This window comes from Pan troglodytes, chromosome 21 (assembly GCF_028858775.2).
Source record: "Pan troglodytes isolate AG18354 chromosome 21, NHGRI_mPanTro3-v2.0_pri, whole genome shotgun sequence".
Taxonomy (NCBI): domain Eukaryota; kingdom Metazoa; phylum Chordata; class Mammalia; order Primates; family Hominidae; genus Pan; species Pan troglodytes.
In genome coordinates, this window is record NC_072419.2 from 12032089 (window position 1) to 12050650 (window position 18562).

Below are 18562 nucleotides of genomic sequence, written 5' to 3' on the forward strand. Positions count from 1 at the left end.
TATTCTCCATCCCTTTATTTTGAGCCTATGTGTGTCTTTGCATGTGAGATGGGTCTCCTAAATACAGCCCACCAATTGGTCTTGACTCTTTATCCAATTTGCCAGTCTGCATCTTTTAATTGGGGTATTTAGCCCATTTACATTTAAGGTTAATATTGTTATGCGTGAATTTGATCCTGTCATCATGACGCTAGCTGATTATTTTGCACATTCATTGATGCAGTTTCTTCATAGTGTCATTGGTCTTTATATTTTGGTGTGTTTTTGCAGTGGCTGGCACCAGTTTTTTCTTTCCATATTTAGTGCTTCCTTCAGGAGCTCTTGTAAGGCAGGCCTGGTGGTGACAAAATCCCTCAGCATTTGCTTGTCTGGAAAGGGTTTTAGGTCTCCTTTGCTTATAAAGCTTAGTTTGGCTGGATATGAAATTCTGGGTTGAAAATTCTTTTCTTTAAGAATGTTGAATATTGCCCCCAACTTTCTTCTGGCTTGTAGGGTTTCTGCAGAGAGATCCACTGTTAGTCTGATAGGCTTCCCTTTGTAGGTAACCTGACCTTTCTCTCTGGCTGCCCTTAACATTTTTTCCTTCATTTCAACCTTGGAGAATCTGACGATTATGTGTCTTGGGGTTGCTCTTCTCGAGGATTGTCCTAGTAGTATTCTTTGTATTTCCTGAATTTGAATGTTGGCCTGTCTTGCTAGGTTGGGGAAGTTCTCCTGGATAATATCCTGAAGTGTGTTTTCCAACTTGGTTCCATTCTCCCTGTCACTTTCAGGAAATCCAATCAATCGTAGGTTTGGTCTTTTCACATAGTACTATATTTCTTGGAGGCTTTGTTTCTTTTCATTCCTTTTTCTCTAATCATGTCTTTATGCCTTATTTCAGTAAGTTGATCTTTGGTCTCTGATATCCTTTCTTCTGCTTAATCTATTCGGCTATTGATAATTGTGTATGCTTCACAAAGTTCTCATGCCGTGTTTTTCAGCTCCATCAGGTCATTAATGTTCCTCTCTAACGTGGTTATTCTACTTAGCAGTTCCGTTTGCCAAGGTTCTTAGCTTCCTTGCATTGGTTAGGACATGCTGCTTTAGCTCTGAGGGGTTTGTTATTACCCACCTTCTGAAGCCTGCTTCTGTCAATTCATCAATCTCATTCTCCGTCCAGTTTTGTGCCCCTGCTGGACAGGATTTGCAATCATTTGAAGGATAAGAGGCATTGTGACTTTTGGAATTTTCAGCATTTTTGCGCTGGTTTTTCCTCATCTTTCTAGATTTATCTACCTTTGATCTTTGAGACTGATGACCTTTTGATGGGGTTTTTATGTGGGGGTCCCTTTATGTTGATGTTGATGTTGTTGCTTTCTGTTTGTTAGTTTTTCTTCTAACAATCAGGCCCCTCTTCTGCAGGTCTGCTGCAGTTTGCTAGAGGTCCACTCCAGACCCTGTTTGCCTGGGTATCACCAGTGGAGGCTGCAGAACAGCAAAGATAGCTGCCTGCTCCTTCCTCTGGAAGCTTTGTCCCACAGGGGCACCAGCCTGATGCCGGCTGTAGCTCTTCTGTATGAGGTGTCTGTCAACCCCTGTTGGGAGGTCTCTCTCAGTCAGTAGGCACGGGGGTCAGGGACCCACTTGAGGAGGCAGTCTGTCCCCTAGCAGAGCTGGTGCACTGTGCTGGGAGAATCCCTCTCATCAGGATCAGCTGCTCTCCTCAGAGCTGGCAGGCAGGAACGATTAAATCCGCTGAAGCTGCACCCACAGCTGCCCATTCCCTCAGGTGCTCTGTCCCAGGGAGATGGAGGTTTTGTCTGTAAGCCCCTGACTGGGGTTGTTACCTTTCCTCCTGAGATGCCCTACCTAGTGAGGAGGAATCTAGAGAAGCAGTCTGGCCACAGCTGCTTTGCTGCAACCAGCCCAGACCTCCCAGCCTCCTTAGCACTGTCAGGGGAAAACCGCCTACTAAAGCCTCAGTGATGGCAGATGCCCCTCCCCACAGCAAGCTCAGTTGTCCCAGGTCAACCTCAGACTGCTGTGCTGGGAGCGAGAATTTCAAGCCAGTGGTTCTTAGCTTGCTGGGCTCCGTGGGAGTGGGACCCACTGAGCGAGACCACATGGCTCCCTGGCTTCAGCCCCCTTTCCAGAGCAGTGGACAGTTCTGTCTTGCTGGGGTTCCAGGTGCCACTGGGATAGGAAAAACAAACTCCTGCAGCTAGCTTGGTGTCTGCCCAAACAGCCACTTGGGTTTTCTGCTTGAAATCCCAGGCCCTATTGGTGTAGGCACACGAAGGAGTCTCCTGATCTGCAGATTATAAAAACCGTGGGAAAAGCGTAGTAACCTGGCCAGCTAGCACAGTCCCTCATGGCTTCCCTTGGCTTGAGGAGGGAGGTCCCCCAGCTCCTTGCACTTCCTGGGCGAAGTGACACCCCACCCTGCTTCTGCTCGCCCTCTGTGGGTTGGACCCACTGCCTAACCAGTCCCAGTGAGATGAACTGGGTACCTCAGTTGGAAATGCAGAAATCACCTGCCTTCTGCGTTGGTCTTTCTGGGAGCTGCAGACTGGAGCTGTTCCTATTGGGCCATCTTGGCCCCCTTCAGAAACCTGTATTTAAGAATACTTGTCAGAGTCTTTTCCATGAATTTCCATATAGAAGCAAATTTTGGTCTACAGCTGATTATGAACCTCTTTTTGAGAAGAATCAAAAAGTAAAACAATAATTGTCTGTGGATGACAACAGTCTTAGATCAGCCATGGTTAAAGACACAATTGGCAAGAAAATTTGATTATTTCTGTAACAGAAAAAAATTTAACGTAATAATTACAATTATTACTAATAACATGCATTAAGACACAGAATTATATGTATCTCATACAATTTTGGAAGACATATTAATAACACCCATAAAATATAATCCAAGGAAAGGCAAACACTGTTTCATATTTGACAAGGCTTTCTCTAGGATTTTAACATACCAAATAAACCCAATACGTTTCTCTTGGACTTTCAGGGACATTAATATCTAAAAGGTTAGTTTAAGGTCAAAAAGACTAAATTTAGAACTTGAAGCTTTGATTTTGAAAAGTTTGTCTAATATCAAAGGTTCAAAACACTTGATATCATAAAATAGGATCACAGATTACTGTAAACTAAGTTATTCACTTAGCCAAAGTGATAATTCACAAATTTACACTTCCCATTGCCCACCCCTCATGCCTTCCACCCTGAGATTTAACAATAGTGATGGTGGCAGGAGGCAGACAGGTACCTAGGTGGGAAGGGGTGGGTCCCTGGTGAGGCCCAACCTTCAAACCAGGGATGGCCTGAAGCCTGGAGGCCAAGCTGCCAGTTCCAGGTGGAGTCCGTGACTGGGGAGTAAGAACTTCCTTGATGCCTTTCAGCCAGTTGATGGTGACTGGTTTTTTGGACCTACCCTTGGATCAATCAGCATGCACTTCCTCCCACTCATGGACCAATCAGCATGCACTTCCTCCATTCTGCAGCTATAAAAACCCCTAGACTCAGCAGGACTCAGACACACATTGGGATTACCTTCCTGCAGGTAGGAGCTACCCACTTTGGGTCTCCTCTCTGCTGAGAGCTGTTCTGTTGCTCAATAAAGCTCTTCTCCATCCTCACCCTCCAGTTGCCTGAGTAACCTCATTCTTCCTGGACTTGCAATAACAACTCAGGACCTGCGAACAGGGGGCACAAAAAGGGCTGTAACACTTTCCTGGCCAGCTCACTGAGCTGCAGGTCGTGATATGCTTCCCTGTTCACCAAACTGTGGGAGTGAAGAGTGGTGACCCTTCTGGGGACCCAGACCTCAGAATTCCCAAGCCAGAGCTGTAACACTATAGCCCTCCTGCCCTCCACCAGCGCTGGGCGGCTGCCCCATGTGACAGGAAGCAGTGGCGGGGCAGGCCAGCCCAGGAGCTGTGGGCTGGAGTTGGGGTGATGGGATTGGACAAGCTGTAACACAAATGGGCTGAAACACATTGCCTCCCACCACTGTTTGCCATGCTGTCACGCTGCGGGTGGCGGGAATGAGAGAGCTGTAACATGCACCCCCAACCTGTAGAGGATCTGCAGTTGCTGGCATCTCCAGGTTTTCAGGAGCCAGCACATTCCCTTCATCCAGATGCTGGCAACTGCAGGAGAAGCCGCTTGTAGTATGCCTGGTCCAGCCGCAGCCTTGCATGGAGCCAGTGCCTATGCCGGTGCCTGGAGCTGCCCGCCCTGCTGCGGCAGTTGGCGTGCCTGGCTGTGTGCAGTGGCCACGCTCTGCACTTGCTCACTCACACACCCTTCACCTTTCTGCATCTGGCTTGCCCTCGGCAGGCATGGGATCTGGGCTGGTAGTGCAAGCTGGGCACAGCCTGCCAGGCTGAATGGGTGGAATGAACCCAGTGGGCGTGAGCAATATTCAAGTAGAGGCGCTGCCAGCCGTGAGGTTTCCAGCTGGTGAAGCGACACCCAGAGGATCCTGTGACAATAGGATTTCTGAAATCTGCATTGGCTTGTGTACAATTTGGGCACTGTATGAGTCAATTGGGGGAAACAGTTTTTGAACAGGAGCTGCAGGGAATTAGAAAAATCTAAGGCAGACTGACAGAAAAGTCTTCAAAGGGAGACAAAAACAGGCTTTTCCTACTGATGAAATGGGACCTACTGTTGATGACTGCTACAGAGTTACTCTAGATGAATTCAGAGGAAGATGTGAGGAGTTCACTCTGGAGCCACAGTGGCCGGTAGAGGCTGGAAAGAAGAGAGAAAGGAACTTACTGTCATTGCAATGACAATGACAATAAGATCTGAGCAAGAAGGACTGTAGGGAGAAGCTGGGAACAAAGACAGGAGGGCTTGGGATGTGCTTAAAGGAGAGTACTTGGTTTATTTTCCCTGGGTTGGAGGGCTTAGGTATATTTTTGTCTTATGAGGTCCACAGTTAGATTTTCTTAAGGCACAGGGGAGCCATTGAGGGTTAGGGAGCTGGAGAGTGGTGTGATGAAAGGTATGTTTGCATAGCTTCTATAAGTAAATGTTTCTTTCCACTGGTGACAAGGCACCAGCTCTCCCGATACTGTGGTTCCCGCAGGAGTCCCCTATGCCTATGTAGGCACCACCCACTGTGACAGGAGATGCCCTTCCTGCCCACAGTGCCTGCCTGCATTTTGAGACTTTCTGCTTCCCCAGGGTGAGTGAGGAAGCTGGCAACAAGCCTCACTCAACGAGAGGAAACTTGAGGCCAGCTGGGCACTTGAGGGAAGGAGACCAGCAGTGGAACACAAGTCGGGGTCCCAGGATCCCTGGGCTTTACCTGACACTTCCACATTCCAACTGTGGGGTCCATAAGCAAGCCCTGCACCTTCTCAGTCTCAAGACCCACTGACAGCCATGCCATCCTCTCCCTGTCGCCAAAGCAGTTTGGCCTTCCAGCTGGCCTCCAGATGCGAAGGCAGAGTCTGATGGAGACTTGGTGTCCTGAGAACTCCAGAATGGGCTGTCAGTGCTCTAATTTTTCAGGTATGTCTATTCCCATAATTTGAAAACAGTGATAACAATAATAATACCATCTGTGGAGCACTTTCTACATGCAAGGCACTCCACTAAGCCCGTTAAGAATGCTATTTCAATCCTTATGATACACCTATGGTGTAGGAACCGTGATGCCAGTTTTGTGGCTGAGGAAGCTGAGAGTAATAAAAGTTAATGGACTTGTCCAAGAGAATTCCTCTAACTCTAGAATTCAAACCCTCAATTCATGTGGCAGTAATTCTAAAGGGTCACCCACTGCATTTGCATGTCAGCCCCATCCTGTGAAAGTAGAGATTCCCACGGCTTCCCTGCAGACAGACTGAATTGGGCTGTCTCGGGCTGGGGCCTGAGAGAGCCTGCACTTTTAGCTACCGCACCACCACTTTCCACCTCCCCTACACTGCCGGGACAGATCGTATTTTCCCAAGATGGACACATCTATACATTTATTCCATGCCACCTGCTCTTCTTGCAATGTGATTAACATCCCTCTTCCTGAAAGGTGGGGTCTAGTTTCCCTCCCCATCAATCTGGATGGAAGCTTGTGGCTTCTCCAAGCAGTGAAGTGTGGTGGGAGTGATTCTAGCTGACTTCTAAGGTTAGCTCAAGAGGATACAGCTTCTGCCTGGTGTTTCCTCCCTCTTTCCCTCAATTTCTCTCTCCCTCCCTCCCTCCCATTTCTTATTTTTTAATGTATTAATTTAACTTTTATTGAAGTATCGTATATGTGTATTACATGTAATAGTATACACACACACACAGAAAAACGTGCAAATGTCATAAGGGTACATCTTGATAAATTTTCTTTTCTTTTCTTTTCCTTTTTTTTTTTTTTTTTTTTTTTGAGACAGAGTTTTGCTCTTGTTGCCCAGGCTGGAGTGCACTGGTGCGTTCTTGGCTCATTGCAACCTCTGCCTCCTGGGTTCAAACGATCCCCTTGCCTCAGCCTCCCGAGTAACTGGGATTACAGGTGCCTGCCACCACACCTGGCTAATTTTTTGTATTTTTAGTAGAGATGTTGCTTTACCATGTTGGCCAGGCTGGTCTCAAACTCCTGATTTCAGGTAATCCACCCACCTTGGCCTCCCAAAGTGCTGGAATTACAGGCATGAGCCACTGCGCCTGGCCCTTGAAAAATTTTCACAACCTCAACTCACTTGTGTAACCAGCACCAAATCAAGAAATATACAAAAAAGCCAGCATCGCAAACTCAACAACAACAAAAAACCTGATTCGAAAATGAGCGAAGGACTTTTGTAGACCTTTCTCCAAAGAAGGTATACAAATGGCCAATAAGCATTTGGAAAGATGCTCTGCATCACTAATCATTAGGGAAATGCTAATCAAAACTATAGCAAGATACCACTTCACACTCATTAGGATGGCTACTTTAAAAAAAAAAGCGCACGCGCACACACACACACACAGAAAATAACACATCTTGTGAGGATATGGAGAAATTGGAACCTTTGTGCACTGTTTGTGGGAATGTAAAATGGCATAACTGTGGAGGAAAGCAGTATAGTGGTTCCTTAAAACATTAAAAATAGAATTACCATATAAGCTAGTAATTATACTTCTGGGTATATACTCAAAAGAATTGAAAGCAGGGTTTCAAAGAGATATTTGTATACTTTTGTTCATAGCAATAGCTAAAACATGGAAAAATCGAATTATCCATCAGTGGATGAATGGATAAGCAAAATGTGGTGTATCTATACAATGGGATATTACTCACCTTAGAAATTCTGTAATATGCTATGCTAAAACTTGAAGATATTATGCTAAGTGAAATAAGCCAGTCACAAAAAGAAAAATACCATATGATTCCACTTATATGGAATCTACGTACTTAGTCAAAATAAAGACAAAAAGTAGAATGCTGGTTGTTAGGGACTGAGGGAAGAAGGGAATGGAGAGTTAATGTGGCTGGCACAGGAGCCCGCCATCAGGAGCTCTGGGTTCTGGGAACTGCTCTGCTCAGACTGTTTGAGACTTCAAGACCCTTCCGCAATCTGGACCTAGTTCCTTCAGGGGAATGCAGCCTGTTGTGGAATATGCAGTATTGCACAGAATCACCTGGGTTATGGCCCCTTCATGGCGTCTCTACAAAAATATCTATATATATAAAAATCACTCAAGCATGGTGGTGCACCTCTGTGGTCCCAGCTACTCAGGAGGCTGAGGTGGGAGGATAGCTTGAGCCGAGGAAGTTGAGGCTGCACTGAGCCAAAATCACATCACTACACTCCAGCGTGGTTAACAGAGTGAGACCCTGTCTCAAAAAAAATAAAAATAAATAACTATTGCAATCACAGTTTTGTAGATGGCAGCATAGGGCATGACTCATCCCTGTGTGCTCAGGGTCTCAGGAGCTCCAAACCCCAAGGAAGTGCAGCCATTCTGCTAAATCACTCCAGGAAACCCCTGGGCCTCTTCTGAAGCACATGTCTACACCGGGGAAGAAAACCTCCTCCATAACACTAAATGCTGAAGGTAACATGAGAAGGACTTGGATAAATTTATTGCACTTCAACTACTGGAGAGCTATTTAGGCAGCACAGCTGCCATGGGCTGCAGCCTACCTGTGCCCCACAGCTTAGCCAAAAGAACCTGGCATCAAGGATAAATGCCATGTAGCAAAGGAGCCTCTATGGAGTTGGACATCACAATTTCCAGTCATGCTTTCTGCCCTCACTATGGGGAGTTAAAGCAAAGAACTTGTGAGCTAGATTGAAAGCTCCATCCTTGGTAGGAAACTGGAAGGCCAGGTTAGAGTGTGGGTCCCGATTTCCCAGAACTGAGCTGGTGTTTCCAAGGAACCTCCCTCATCCCTGGGCAACAGGACAGCTGGTCAGCATAGTGGCTATAGGTGCTTGGGTGAGAGAGGTGGCAAGTGGTTAGGAGGTGGCTGCTAGAAGAATGAAGGATTGGGGCAGACAGCTAGCTGCTCATCACAATAATCTGAGGGCTTTAAAACTGCTGATATTCACTCAGCCCCACAAAACAGTAGCAAGAGCTGGGGAAGTGAGGTCCAAGAGGCAGTAACTTTGATGAAACTACCAATAAGTCTCATGTGCAGCCAGGATGACAGCACATGGTAAGAACAGCAACAGTGGCTATCAACACCAGTGGTCGTCAGCACCAGTGACCGTCAGCACCAGTGGCCATCAGCACCAGTGACCATCAGCACCAGTGGCCGTCAGCACCAGTGGGTCATCAGTACCATGGCCATCAGCACCAGTGACCCGCATGGGAGGGGTTCTCATGTGGGGCTTCTGCCTGGTCACCTGGTGAGATTCTCCAGGGCTGAGTGTTTTCAGAGGACCTAGTTGTTATGGATCATCCTGCATCTGCCCTTCCTGGCACATAAATGATCACAGTCAGCATGCAGCACAAAGCCAGGTGGAGCTTTCCGGTAAGGAGGGTCGCAGGCAGCCAGTGGCTCCACCTTCGTGTGCAGACACCACGTGTTCTCAATGATCAACACACAGTCACCAGGGACATGAACACATTGTGGCATAAACCGTGTCCGGGTGTGAATGTCCACAGACTCCAATGTCCCTGTATACACTCAGGTGCACAGCCCCTTCCAGCTCCAAGTGGCAGGTGCCAGGAATCTCAGGTAAAAATGTGGGCCTTTGGTGCTGAGCTGAGGCAGGAATTCTCCACTGTTCTGGGTGTCCTAGACCAGAAGTAAAAAAGGGAGACTTCCACCTTACACCAGTGCGCCTTGCATATGGCAACTGCTCTTCAAGGGACAACTGAGTGAAGGACTCAGAGCCCCAGTTGGAACTCAGAGGGCACCCAGGGCCTCGACCCTCCTCTCTGACAACCTCACCCCCAGCTCAGTCCTTGGCATCCCGCCAAGGTGCCTCCATGATACCTTGGGCTTCTAGGAGCAAGAGTGAAATGGGATTTAGTGAGTTTTATTCTGGGACCATCCTGACCTTCTGGAGGGTCTCTGTGGAGAAGTGACTCCTAATATCTTTGAATTCTAAGATAGTCATTTTCGAGAGCTAGGTAAGTACTATGACCTCTCCTTACACAAAGATGAATACGCTTTCAGGAACTCAGTGGTCTCTATGGAGCCCATCTGTGGGTCTCACATCAAGAAACTTCCAGAGACAGATCTGACTCTGAAGACTGCAGGGCACTGCAAGAACTCGATGGGTACCTGAGGCCAGAAATGGCAGAGCTCGCGGAGGAAGCCGCCAGCCCCTGGCCCGGCCTCCCTCTTGGCTGTTCCTCCCCAGGGCCCTACCGGGCTGTGCGTTTGATAGGCAGCTGGAAGACCCAGGTGGGCGGTTCAATCGGTCACGTGGACACGCAGCTCAGCCAATTAGAATCTCGCGGCAGTTGATTCCTAGAGGTGGAATCCATTAAACTGACAAAGCCCCAGTCCCGGGGTCCTAATAGTCGGGACTATTAGGTCATCCTGGGTACTCAGGCCTCTAGACTCTAGACTGAGCTGCCTTGGTCACTCGGGGGCAGTTGGCAGAGTATTCGTGGTCAGGGAGGTGACCCGTGGTCAGCAGGATCAGGCCACCCAGGGACAAAGGGTGCTTCTGCGCCAGGCCCTGGAGAAGGACAGAGCGGTGGGGACTCGGGGTCGGCCGCAGATAGGGGAGTCACCACCTGCCGGGTAAGAGGGGACTCATCACAGGGGCCGAGGCAGGACGAGCGCCTCCTCCCAGCTCAGGCCGGGTCCCAGGCTGGACTCCTCCCTGTCCCCCAGGGCCGGCCTCCTTCGGAGCTGGCTGGGGACAAGCCTGGGATGGAAAGGGGAAGTAGAAAGAGCTCAGGGCACAGGGATTGGGGCCGATCCTGGGGTCTGAGCTGTGGGGTGAGGAGGGGATTGCCTGTCCCCTGGGGAGTGACGATGTCACCCAGCCGTGGCCGATGCTGGAGGTCATGATCTGAACCGTGACAGGTTACCCCAGGGCTGCCTTCCTGTTCTTCTCCTGGGCTGTCAGGGGACACCCTGCTCTGTTTTGTTTTTAAGTGACCAGAGACAGATATGTAACATAGAAAACGCTATCACTTTGATCATTTGTTTCAAATAGAAGAAAAACCGACACAAGTGGGTTTCTGGTGGGAAGCGCTTCCCTCCAACTCCAGGAACTCCATTAAGGAGTTAAGAAAGCACAGAGTCCTGTCAGCAGCCAGAGACATGCTGGGCAGTGGTGACCTCGGAGCCACCCCGGGACATGGAGATCTCGAGCTCTACCCTCCGTGCAGGGAGATTCCTTTGGGAAAAAATCTCTGGCAGAGTGGGAGAGTATAGGGGCCAGCCACATACAGGCTTGCTGCTAGGACCCCTTAGCCATGGGCAGGGTGGGCACAGTGACCAGGGCCAGGAAACTTACAGGCCCACAAAAGAGTGTCAATTTCAAAGTCAGGAGAAAAAAAATTGAACTATATGATATTAATATATTTATCATTATACCAGTAACTCATAGAATCAAACTTAAAACTTTTTTTTTTTTTTTTTTTTTTTTGAGACAGAGTCTTGCTGTGTTGCCAGGCTGGACTGCAGTGGCACCATCTCGGCTAACTGCAACCTCCTCCTCCCAGGTTCAAGCCATTCTTCTGCCTCAGCCTCCCGAGTAGCTGGGACTACAGCCACCCACCACCACGCCTGGCTACTTTTTTGTATTTTAGTAGAAATGGGGTTTCACCATGTTGGTCAAGATGGTCTCGATCTCCTGACCTCGTAATCTGCCCGCCTTGGCCTCCCGAAGTGCTGGGATTACAGGCGTGAGCCACCGCACCCAGCAAACTTCAAACTTTTTAATAGAACAAGGACACACAGGCATTAATCCCCAGTGTCCATCAAAGTTGCAATGCAGCCCTACCGGCCTGGCATCCTTGAAAGGGATGTGCATTTAGTAATGAGATATGCTCAGCAGCGTAGTCAGCTGTGCGGTGCATTCTCAGCTGTGCCTCATCAGCCCTGATGCAAACACCCAGAAGGAGCACAGCCACTTTATCCAGAGGTGAAGTTTTGCAGCAAGACAGCATTCATAGGGGGAGTTCTCAACAAATGTCAGTCCCCAAAAAGGGAACTGGCTTTATTATGGTCATTAGGATATTCACTCGTAGAGAACAGGACCTGACAGACAAAGCAAAGAATGAATACTAAGATTAGAAGTATTTGGCACATTTGGGATGAGAAGGAGGCACAATGGGAAAGTGTTGAGTTGAAATCAAACTTGGGTTAAATGTGTTCAGTTTTGCCCAGGATCATTCTTGGCCACAGGACTCAGTTTGCTGAGCAGGTACACAACACAGAAGGATACAAGCAGCCATTGCACACAGACACACCCACATCAGACACAACCTGCTCCCCTCTCCTCCCTGCACCAAGAGGCGCATGTGGCAGGGGTCCTGGTGGAGCACTTCCAGGAGAAGTGTCTGGGGACCCTCATGTGAAGGGAACTCCGTGTCAAGGCACCCCCTTTCCTCAGCCACAATGAGCTCTTGGGAGCTGGGCAATGGTGTGGGAGAGGTTGTAGGGGGTAGCAAAGCAGGGGAACCAGCCTGGAATTGTCTGAGAGAAAGACCAGGCCACTAAGAGTGCAGATGGAGACATGAGACATCCGAGGAAGGGAGGAGAGGGGAACCCCTCGTGAAACTGGGGCTCACGTAAACCTGCATCAAGCACTGCGGCAGTGTTCAATCAGAAATGCTGCCCAGTACCCAGGTGGGGCACATACATGCTCAACACCTGAAAAATATCTGTTCTGATTTGGGCTTCAGGAGAAGAGTTAATGTCTCCTTCATCTTTCCCTCTAGCAATCAGCCATGACTGCCTTTGCACTGTCCATGCTCTCAGCCCACCGCCTCGTCCCCCTGCCATTGCAGTGGCTAACACTGGAGACGAAGACCAAGACACCACAGCCTTTCTCCAGTACCTCTCAAATCAGCACAGACAAGGACAAAGGCCTCAATCCACAACTGCTGAAGATGGACCCTGGCCACATGGGATGGTCAGACACGCCTGCCCAGCTATCTGCAGGCGAAGAGGCTCAGAAGAGGTTTGGGGGCCTGAAGGACATCTTGCTTCCATGTCCATATGAGCAGGCTATTTCTGCTCCATGAGTCAATTTTGCCATATAAAATACTTAATTTCAGCCATTCCAGGGTGCTATAGGATGCACAACTTCCCATCAACCCACCTGAACTCCAGCCATGCCATTTTAATACCAGGAATGAGGTCACCTGCTTTCCTGCCCCTTAGGAGGCCAGAGCCATGGAAGCAAAATGGCACTTCTGTTTACCTGTTATATTATTTTTTGTAATCCTCATATGTTTGGAAAATGCAATTATATGAAAAAAGTTTAGTAATTACAGACATAACAGCAGAAAGACCTTGGAACCAAGCTTATTCTCATGGCCGATTCTGCTCCACCTGGGACTCTGCTGTGCTGCAGGCATCCTGTGGTCAGAATCGCAGAGGGGCCATCAGGGAGGGTCTTCCCAGAGGATGGACCTCACGTGACTGCTGCCTGAGCAAGTGGCACTGGCCACTCTGCCTGGAGAGAGGAGTAAATACAGGGCTGGCCAGGAGACCTGCACACTCTGCTACCGGCCTTGTCCATCTTTAGCCTCTAATTTGAAAATGAGGAACACACAGACCAAGAGTATCTTTGAGGGTTAGTACAGACCACAGAAATGCCCTGGGCCTTTCACTCTCTCCTTTTGCAAATTCCCATGTGTGGAAATGCCGTTTGGATAATGAGGGAGTCTGAAGAAGGTGGACACATGAGCAGCCCCGACACGGCTGGCTCCATCCTCTGAAAATGGGGCCCCGTGCCCAGCGTGTGGCCTTACTGGTTCAGTCTTCTGTGCAAAGGGAGGCTGTGAGCACCCAGATGCCCAGTGCCTCCTACCTGGAACAGCACAGGATCTGGCAGACCCCTGGAAGAATCGCATGCACACTTGAATATTCAGGGAGTTCCCGCCCAGCAGAGCTCGCCTCTGTGGCTACCTTGGTCTTGCTGCTGATATCTGCCAGAAAAGGCCTGGACTTGGAGACAAGCCTGGGATTTACACTCAGTCCTTCCCCATCTGGCTGGTTCCACTTCCTTGGCTCTCACTGCTGGAAGTCTGTGCTCCTGAACATCAAGTCAGAGGGGGCATCTGAATGCAGGGCAGGGAGCCTCAGATGGGAAGAAGTCAGAGGAACCAGAATGTGTCAGAAAATGCCAAGTCATGTGCCTGAGCTCAAAAGTCAGCTGGGCCACAGGCTGGCTGTGTGATCTTGGGCAAGTTCAACCAGCTTCTTTATACCTCTTTTCTCGCCTCAAAATGGTAAGAGAAACCACTTCACTAATACACTGAGGGCTGCTATTAAGTTCTATGTACAAAGACCCATGGCAGGCCCTATGCCCTTCGGTGAGCACTCCTCCTCCTTACAATTTACTGCCAGGAACACTGGGCAAGAGAACTTCAGTGGAGCAGGGATTGGCTGAGCATGAGCCAGGGTTGGGGGAAGTAAATAATGGGCTGTTGCCAGGGCCTGAGCCCAACAGAGAAAGGCTGTGTGCAGAGGGAGGGCCTCAGGTCCTGGGGCTCCTCCTGGCCTCTTTCATCCTGACTACTTCACACCCTCCTCTAACAACGACTCCCACCTCCTTTTCCAGCTCTCCTTGATCCTGCTCAGGGTGGCGCCTGCTGCCCCTGGTCCCTTGGTCCCCACCTGCCTCAGTGCCCCCCAGTCACATCTGCTGTTTCTGCCATGGGTCAGTAGACAGGGTAGGGGTGACTGGTGGTGCAGAAGAAACCACCTGAAAGGGGGACCCCAACACGGACAGGGCACAGACGGGGCTTCCACCAATCTCAGTGGATGAAGATTCTGTCCCTGCCATCCCCACATTCTCTCCCTGGTCTCAGAGGCCCTCCTGGGTCTCCAGTTGTCCTCTCTCCCACCTCCACACTTTCTTGTTCCAGTCCTGCTCTTGGATTTCTTTAATAATTTTCCTACCTCCAAGATCCCCTGATGATCAGTTTCTGCCTGGGGTCACCAGGCGACTGACCATGGTGGGGATGGTGACTGGAGACTCCTGGACCACAGTGCAGGTGACATATGCAACCTACAGAGTGAAAAGGAACAGTGTCACTGCTGGGTCATTTTGAAGATGAGGCTTAGGTAATGGATTAAAGACTTAAATATTAGACCTAAAACCATAAAAACCCTAGAAGAAAACCTAGGCAATACCATTCAGGCCATAGGCATGGGCAAGGACTTCATGACTAAAACACCAAAAGCAATGGCAACAAAAGCCAAAATTGACAAATGGCATCTAATTAAACTAAAGAGCTTCTGCACAGCAAAAGAAACTACCATCAGAATGAACAGGCAACCTACAGAATGGGAGAAAATTTTTGCAGTCTACCCATCTGACAAAGGGCTAATATCCAGAATCTGCAAAGAACTTAAACAAATTTACAAGAAAAAATCAAACAACCCCATCAATAAATGGGCAAAGGATATGAACAGACACTTCTCAAAAGAAGACATTTATGCAGCCAAAAGACACATGAAAGAATGTTCATCATCACTGGCCATCAGAGAAATGCAAATCAAAACCACCATGAGATACTATCTCACACCAGTTAGAATGGCAATCATTAAAAAGTCAGGAAACAACAGGTGCTGGAAAGGATATGGAGAAATAGGAACACTTTTACACTGTTGGTGGGACTGTAAACTAGTTCAACCATTGTGGAAGACAGTGTGGCAATTCCTCAAGGATCTAGAACTAGAAATACCATTTGACCCAGCGATCCCATTACTGGGTATATACCCAAAGGATTATAAATCATGCTGCTATAAAGACACATGCACACGTAAGTTTATTTTGGCACTACTCACAATAGCAAAGACTTGGAACCAACCCAAATGTCCATCAATGATAGACTGGATTAAGAAAATGTGGCACATGTACACCATAGAATACTATGCAGCCATAAAAAAGAATGAGTTCATGTCCTTTGTAGGGACATGGATGAAGCTGGAAACTATCATTCTGAGCAACCTATCACAAGGACAGAAAACCAAACACCACATGTTCTCACTCATAGGTGGGAATTGAACAATGGGAACACTTGGACACAGGGTGGGGAACATCACACACTGGGGCCTGTCATGGGGTGGGGGGAGTGGGGAGGGATACCATTAGGAGATATACCTAATGTAAATGACGAGTTAATGGGTGCAGCACACCAACATGGCACATGTATACATATGTAACAAACCTGTACGTTGTGCACATGTACCCTAGAACTTAAAGTAAAATAATTAAAAAAAAAAAAAAGATGAGGCTCAGGCAACACATGTCCCTTAAATCCAGTCTATGAGGGCACCACAAAGTCCTTATTCTTTGCAAATTCTAGCAGAGAGGTTGTACTAGTTTTGGAGAGAGGCCTCAAAAGCAAGATCCTGTTTCTTGACACAGCTTACCCTGGTGAAGCTCCCTGGCCAAGCACAAACTCCCAGGTCAAGCACAAACAGCCTTCACCAATGGCACCATCAGCCCTCAAAGAGGAGGTGGCACTAACACCGTAGGTGGGCAGCTGCTATGGTCTTCTGCTGCCTGGAGAGCTTTGCCTCCATCACTGTTGACCACCTGGGGAATTCCCAGGAACTACTCTTCAAAGGTACACTCGGATGCCCCCTCTGCAAAGACATTTTGTTCCCTTACTGTACCTCTGAAATCATTTGTTATCCAAGCATTTGCAAATCCACCTGTCTTCTGTGTGTGGCTTTCTATGTGGCATATCTATGGACATTGAGGGTGAAAAACAAGAGGAAGACTCTGTTGCTTTTCTTAGGGAGCTCACAGTTCACTGGATAAGACAGAAGGAAGCCATTGACTCTGAAAGGGAACAGGATGTGGCAAAGATGGGGCAGAGGGGTGAGCACAGAGGGGATCAAGAGAAGGGGGAGAAAGACCATTGTCATCAGTGCAGCCTTTCTGGGGAGCAATGTGTGAGCTGAGCTTTGAAAAAGAAATGAGGTTATAAAAGAGTGTGGGAGGAGAGCCCTCCTGAGATGTGTGGAGAGACCAGTGTCCCTCGTCCCTGCCACTCCCGCTCCTGCAGCTGTTCCCTTCTTCCCTCTGTCCCAGCTCAGCACAGTCACAACTCTCCAAATCATGACACTCAAAATGCCACATCTAAAAAGAACATCATGGCTGGGTGCAGTGGCTCACACCTGTAATCCCAGTACTTTAGGAGGCCAAAGTGGGTGAATCACCTTAGGTCAGGAGTTTGAGACCAGCTTGACCAACATGGTGAAACCCTGTCTCTACTTAAAAAAAAAAAAAAAAAAAAAAAAGCCGGGCATGGTGGTGCATACCTGTAATCCCAGCTACTTTGGAGGCTGAGGCAGGAGAATCACTTGAACCTGGTGGGAGGAGGTTGCAGTGAGCCGAGATCACACCACTGCACTCCAGCCTGGGTGACAGAGCAAGGCTCCGTCAAAAAAAAAAAAATCCGAGTTCTGGGTGGGTGCCTCTGCTTCTTCTGACTTGACCGCCCCTTTCCCTGCCCTCTTTGTGTCTCATGTAGTTGTTTCCACTCACTCAACCTCCATACTCCCTGGACAGCACATGAAAAAAATTGCAACTCTGAATCCCCATCTGCTTGTGTGTGATTTGTATCCTCTGTGAGTCAACAAGGTGAATATATTCCTCATTTGGTTGCGGGATTTTTTAAAACGTCTCAAACAGTCTCTGCCCCCTGAGAAAGTAAATTCATTCACCTACAAAGAGAAAGGAAAGGGACAGCCATCCACCAATTGACTCCTGAGATTCCCTCTGCATCCTTCAACACTTATTGGGACTTACATGAAACAATATGACAACTTTTTATTTCTATCAAACCACAGCTTTCTTCCTTGTATCTGAAGAAGTTGGCACCCTCTACACAGAATAGGAGAGCACAGTTGCAACAGTTATTGCATACATCACTGACCATTCTTACTACTCCTCAAAATTCATTGCAGGTCCACCAAATGTTCTGTTTGTTGAAGATTAAATTATAAAATTAAATTTCAACAATATGCATGTATAATTAACGAACCCAGAGAAAAGATCAAAATGGTGAGCATATAATATAAATGGGTACATATTACAAAGAAAAAATATGGAAAGCTACTATCATACTTGTTTTTCTAATCTGTCATGAGACCATTTTTTTTTTTAAGACAAGGTTTCACTCTATCATCCAGGCTAGAGTGGAGTGGCCCCATCATGGCTCACTCCAGCCTGGGTTTCCTGGGCTCAACTGATCCTCCCACCTTAGTATCCAGAGAAGCTGGGACTCACAGCATACATAAAAATTAATTTCAAAATGGATCAAAACCTAAATATAAGAACTAAACTATAAAACTTTTTGAAAAAAACATAGGGGTAAATGTGTGTAACTTTGGATCAGAAAAATAATTTTTTAAATATGACACCAAAGGTAAAAGTGGCCGAGCATGGTGGCTCACACCTGTAATCCCAGCACTTTGGGAGGCCAAAGCGGGAGTATCTCTTGATCCCAGGAATTTGAAACGAGTCTAGGCAACATAAAGAGACCCCATCTGTACAAAACAAAATTTAAAAATTACCTGGGTATGGTGGCATGTGCTTGTAGGTCTACTCTAGCTACTCAGGAGGCTGAGGCAGGAGGATCACTTAAGCCAAGGAGTTTGAGGCCTAATTTGAGGCCGAAGTAAGCCATGATTGTACCATCATGCTCCAGCCTGGGTGGCAGAGTAAGACCCCTGTCTCAAAAAAAGAAAAGTACAAGTGACAAAAACAGAACTGGAGTTCATCAAATTAAAAACTTATGACTTCAAAGACCACCACCAAGAAACTAAAAAGACAACCCATAAGATGGGAGAAAAACTTGGCAACTTGTCTATCTGTTAAGGGACTTGTATCAGAATACATAGGGAACCCTTAACAACTCAACAAGGGCAAGTAACCCAAGTGAAAAAATGAGTAAAGGATTTGCACAGACAATTCTCCAAGATGAT

The 18562-nt window shown here is 47.8% G+C and overlaps 1 protein-coding gene across 1 annotated transcript in view; it reads right to left on the reverse strand.

The window, feature by feature from the left end:
• The window catches only part of LOC107969937 (uncharacterized), a 38934-nt gene extending 29092 nt beyond the window's left edge, over positions 1-9842 (reverse strand). Inside the window, exons 1-4 of the mRNA XM_063802497.1 lie at positions 9707-9842; positions 4664-4749; positions 3544-3686; positions 2493-2594 (exon numbers count right to left, since the gene is read on the reverse strand). Of these exons, the coding sequence (XP_063658567.1) occupies positions 2493-2594; positions 3544-3624 (183 nt within the window). The 5' untranslated portion in view covers positions 3625-3686; positions 4664-4749; positions 9707-9842. The remainder of the gene's footprint in view (positions 1-2492; positions 2595-3543; positions 3687-4663; positions 4750-9706) is intronic.
• Positions 9843-18562: the final 8720 nt, after the last annotated feature.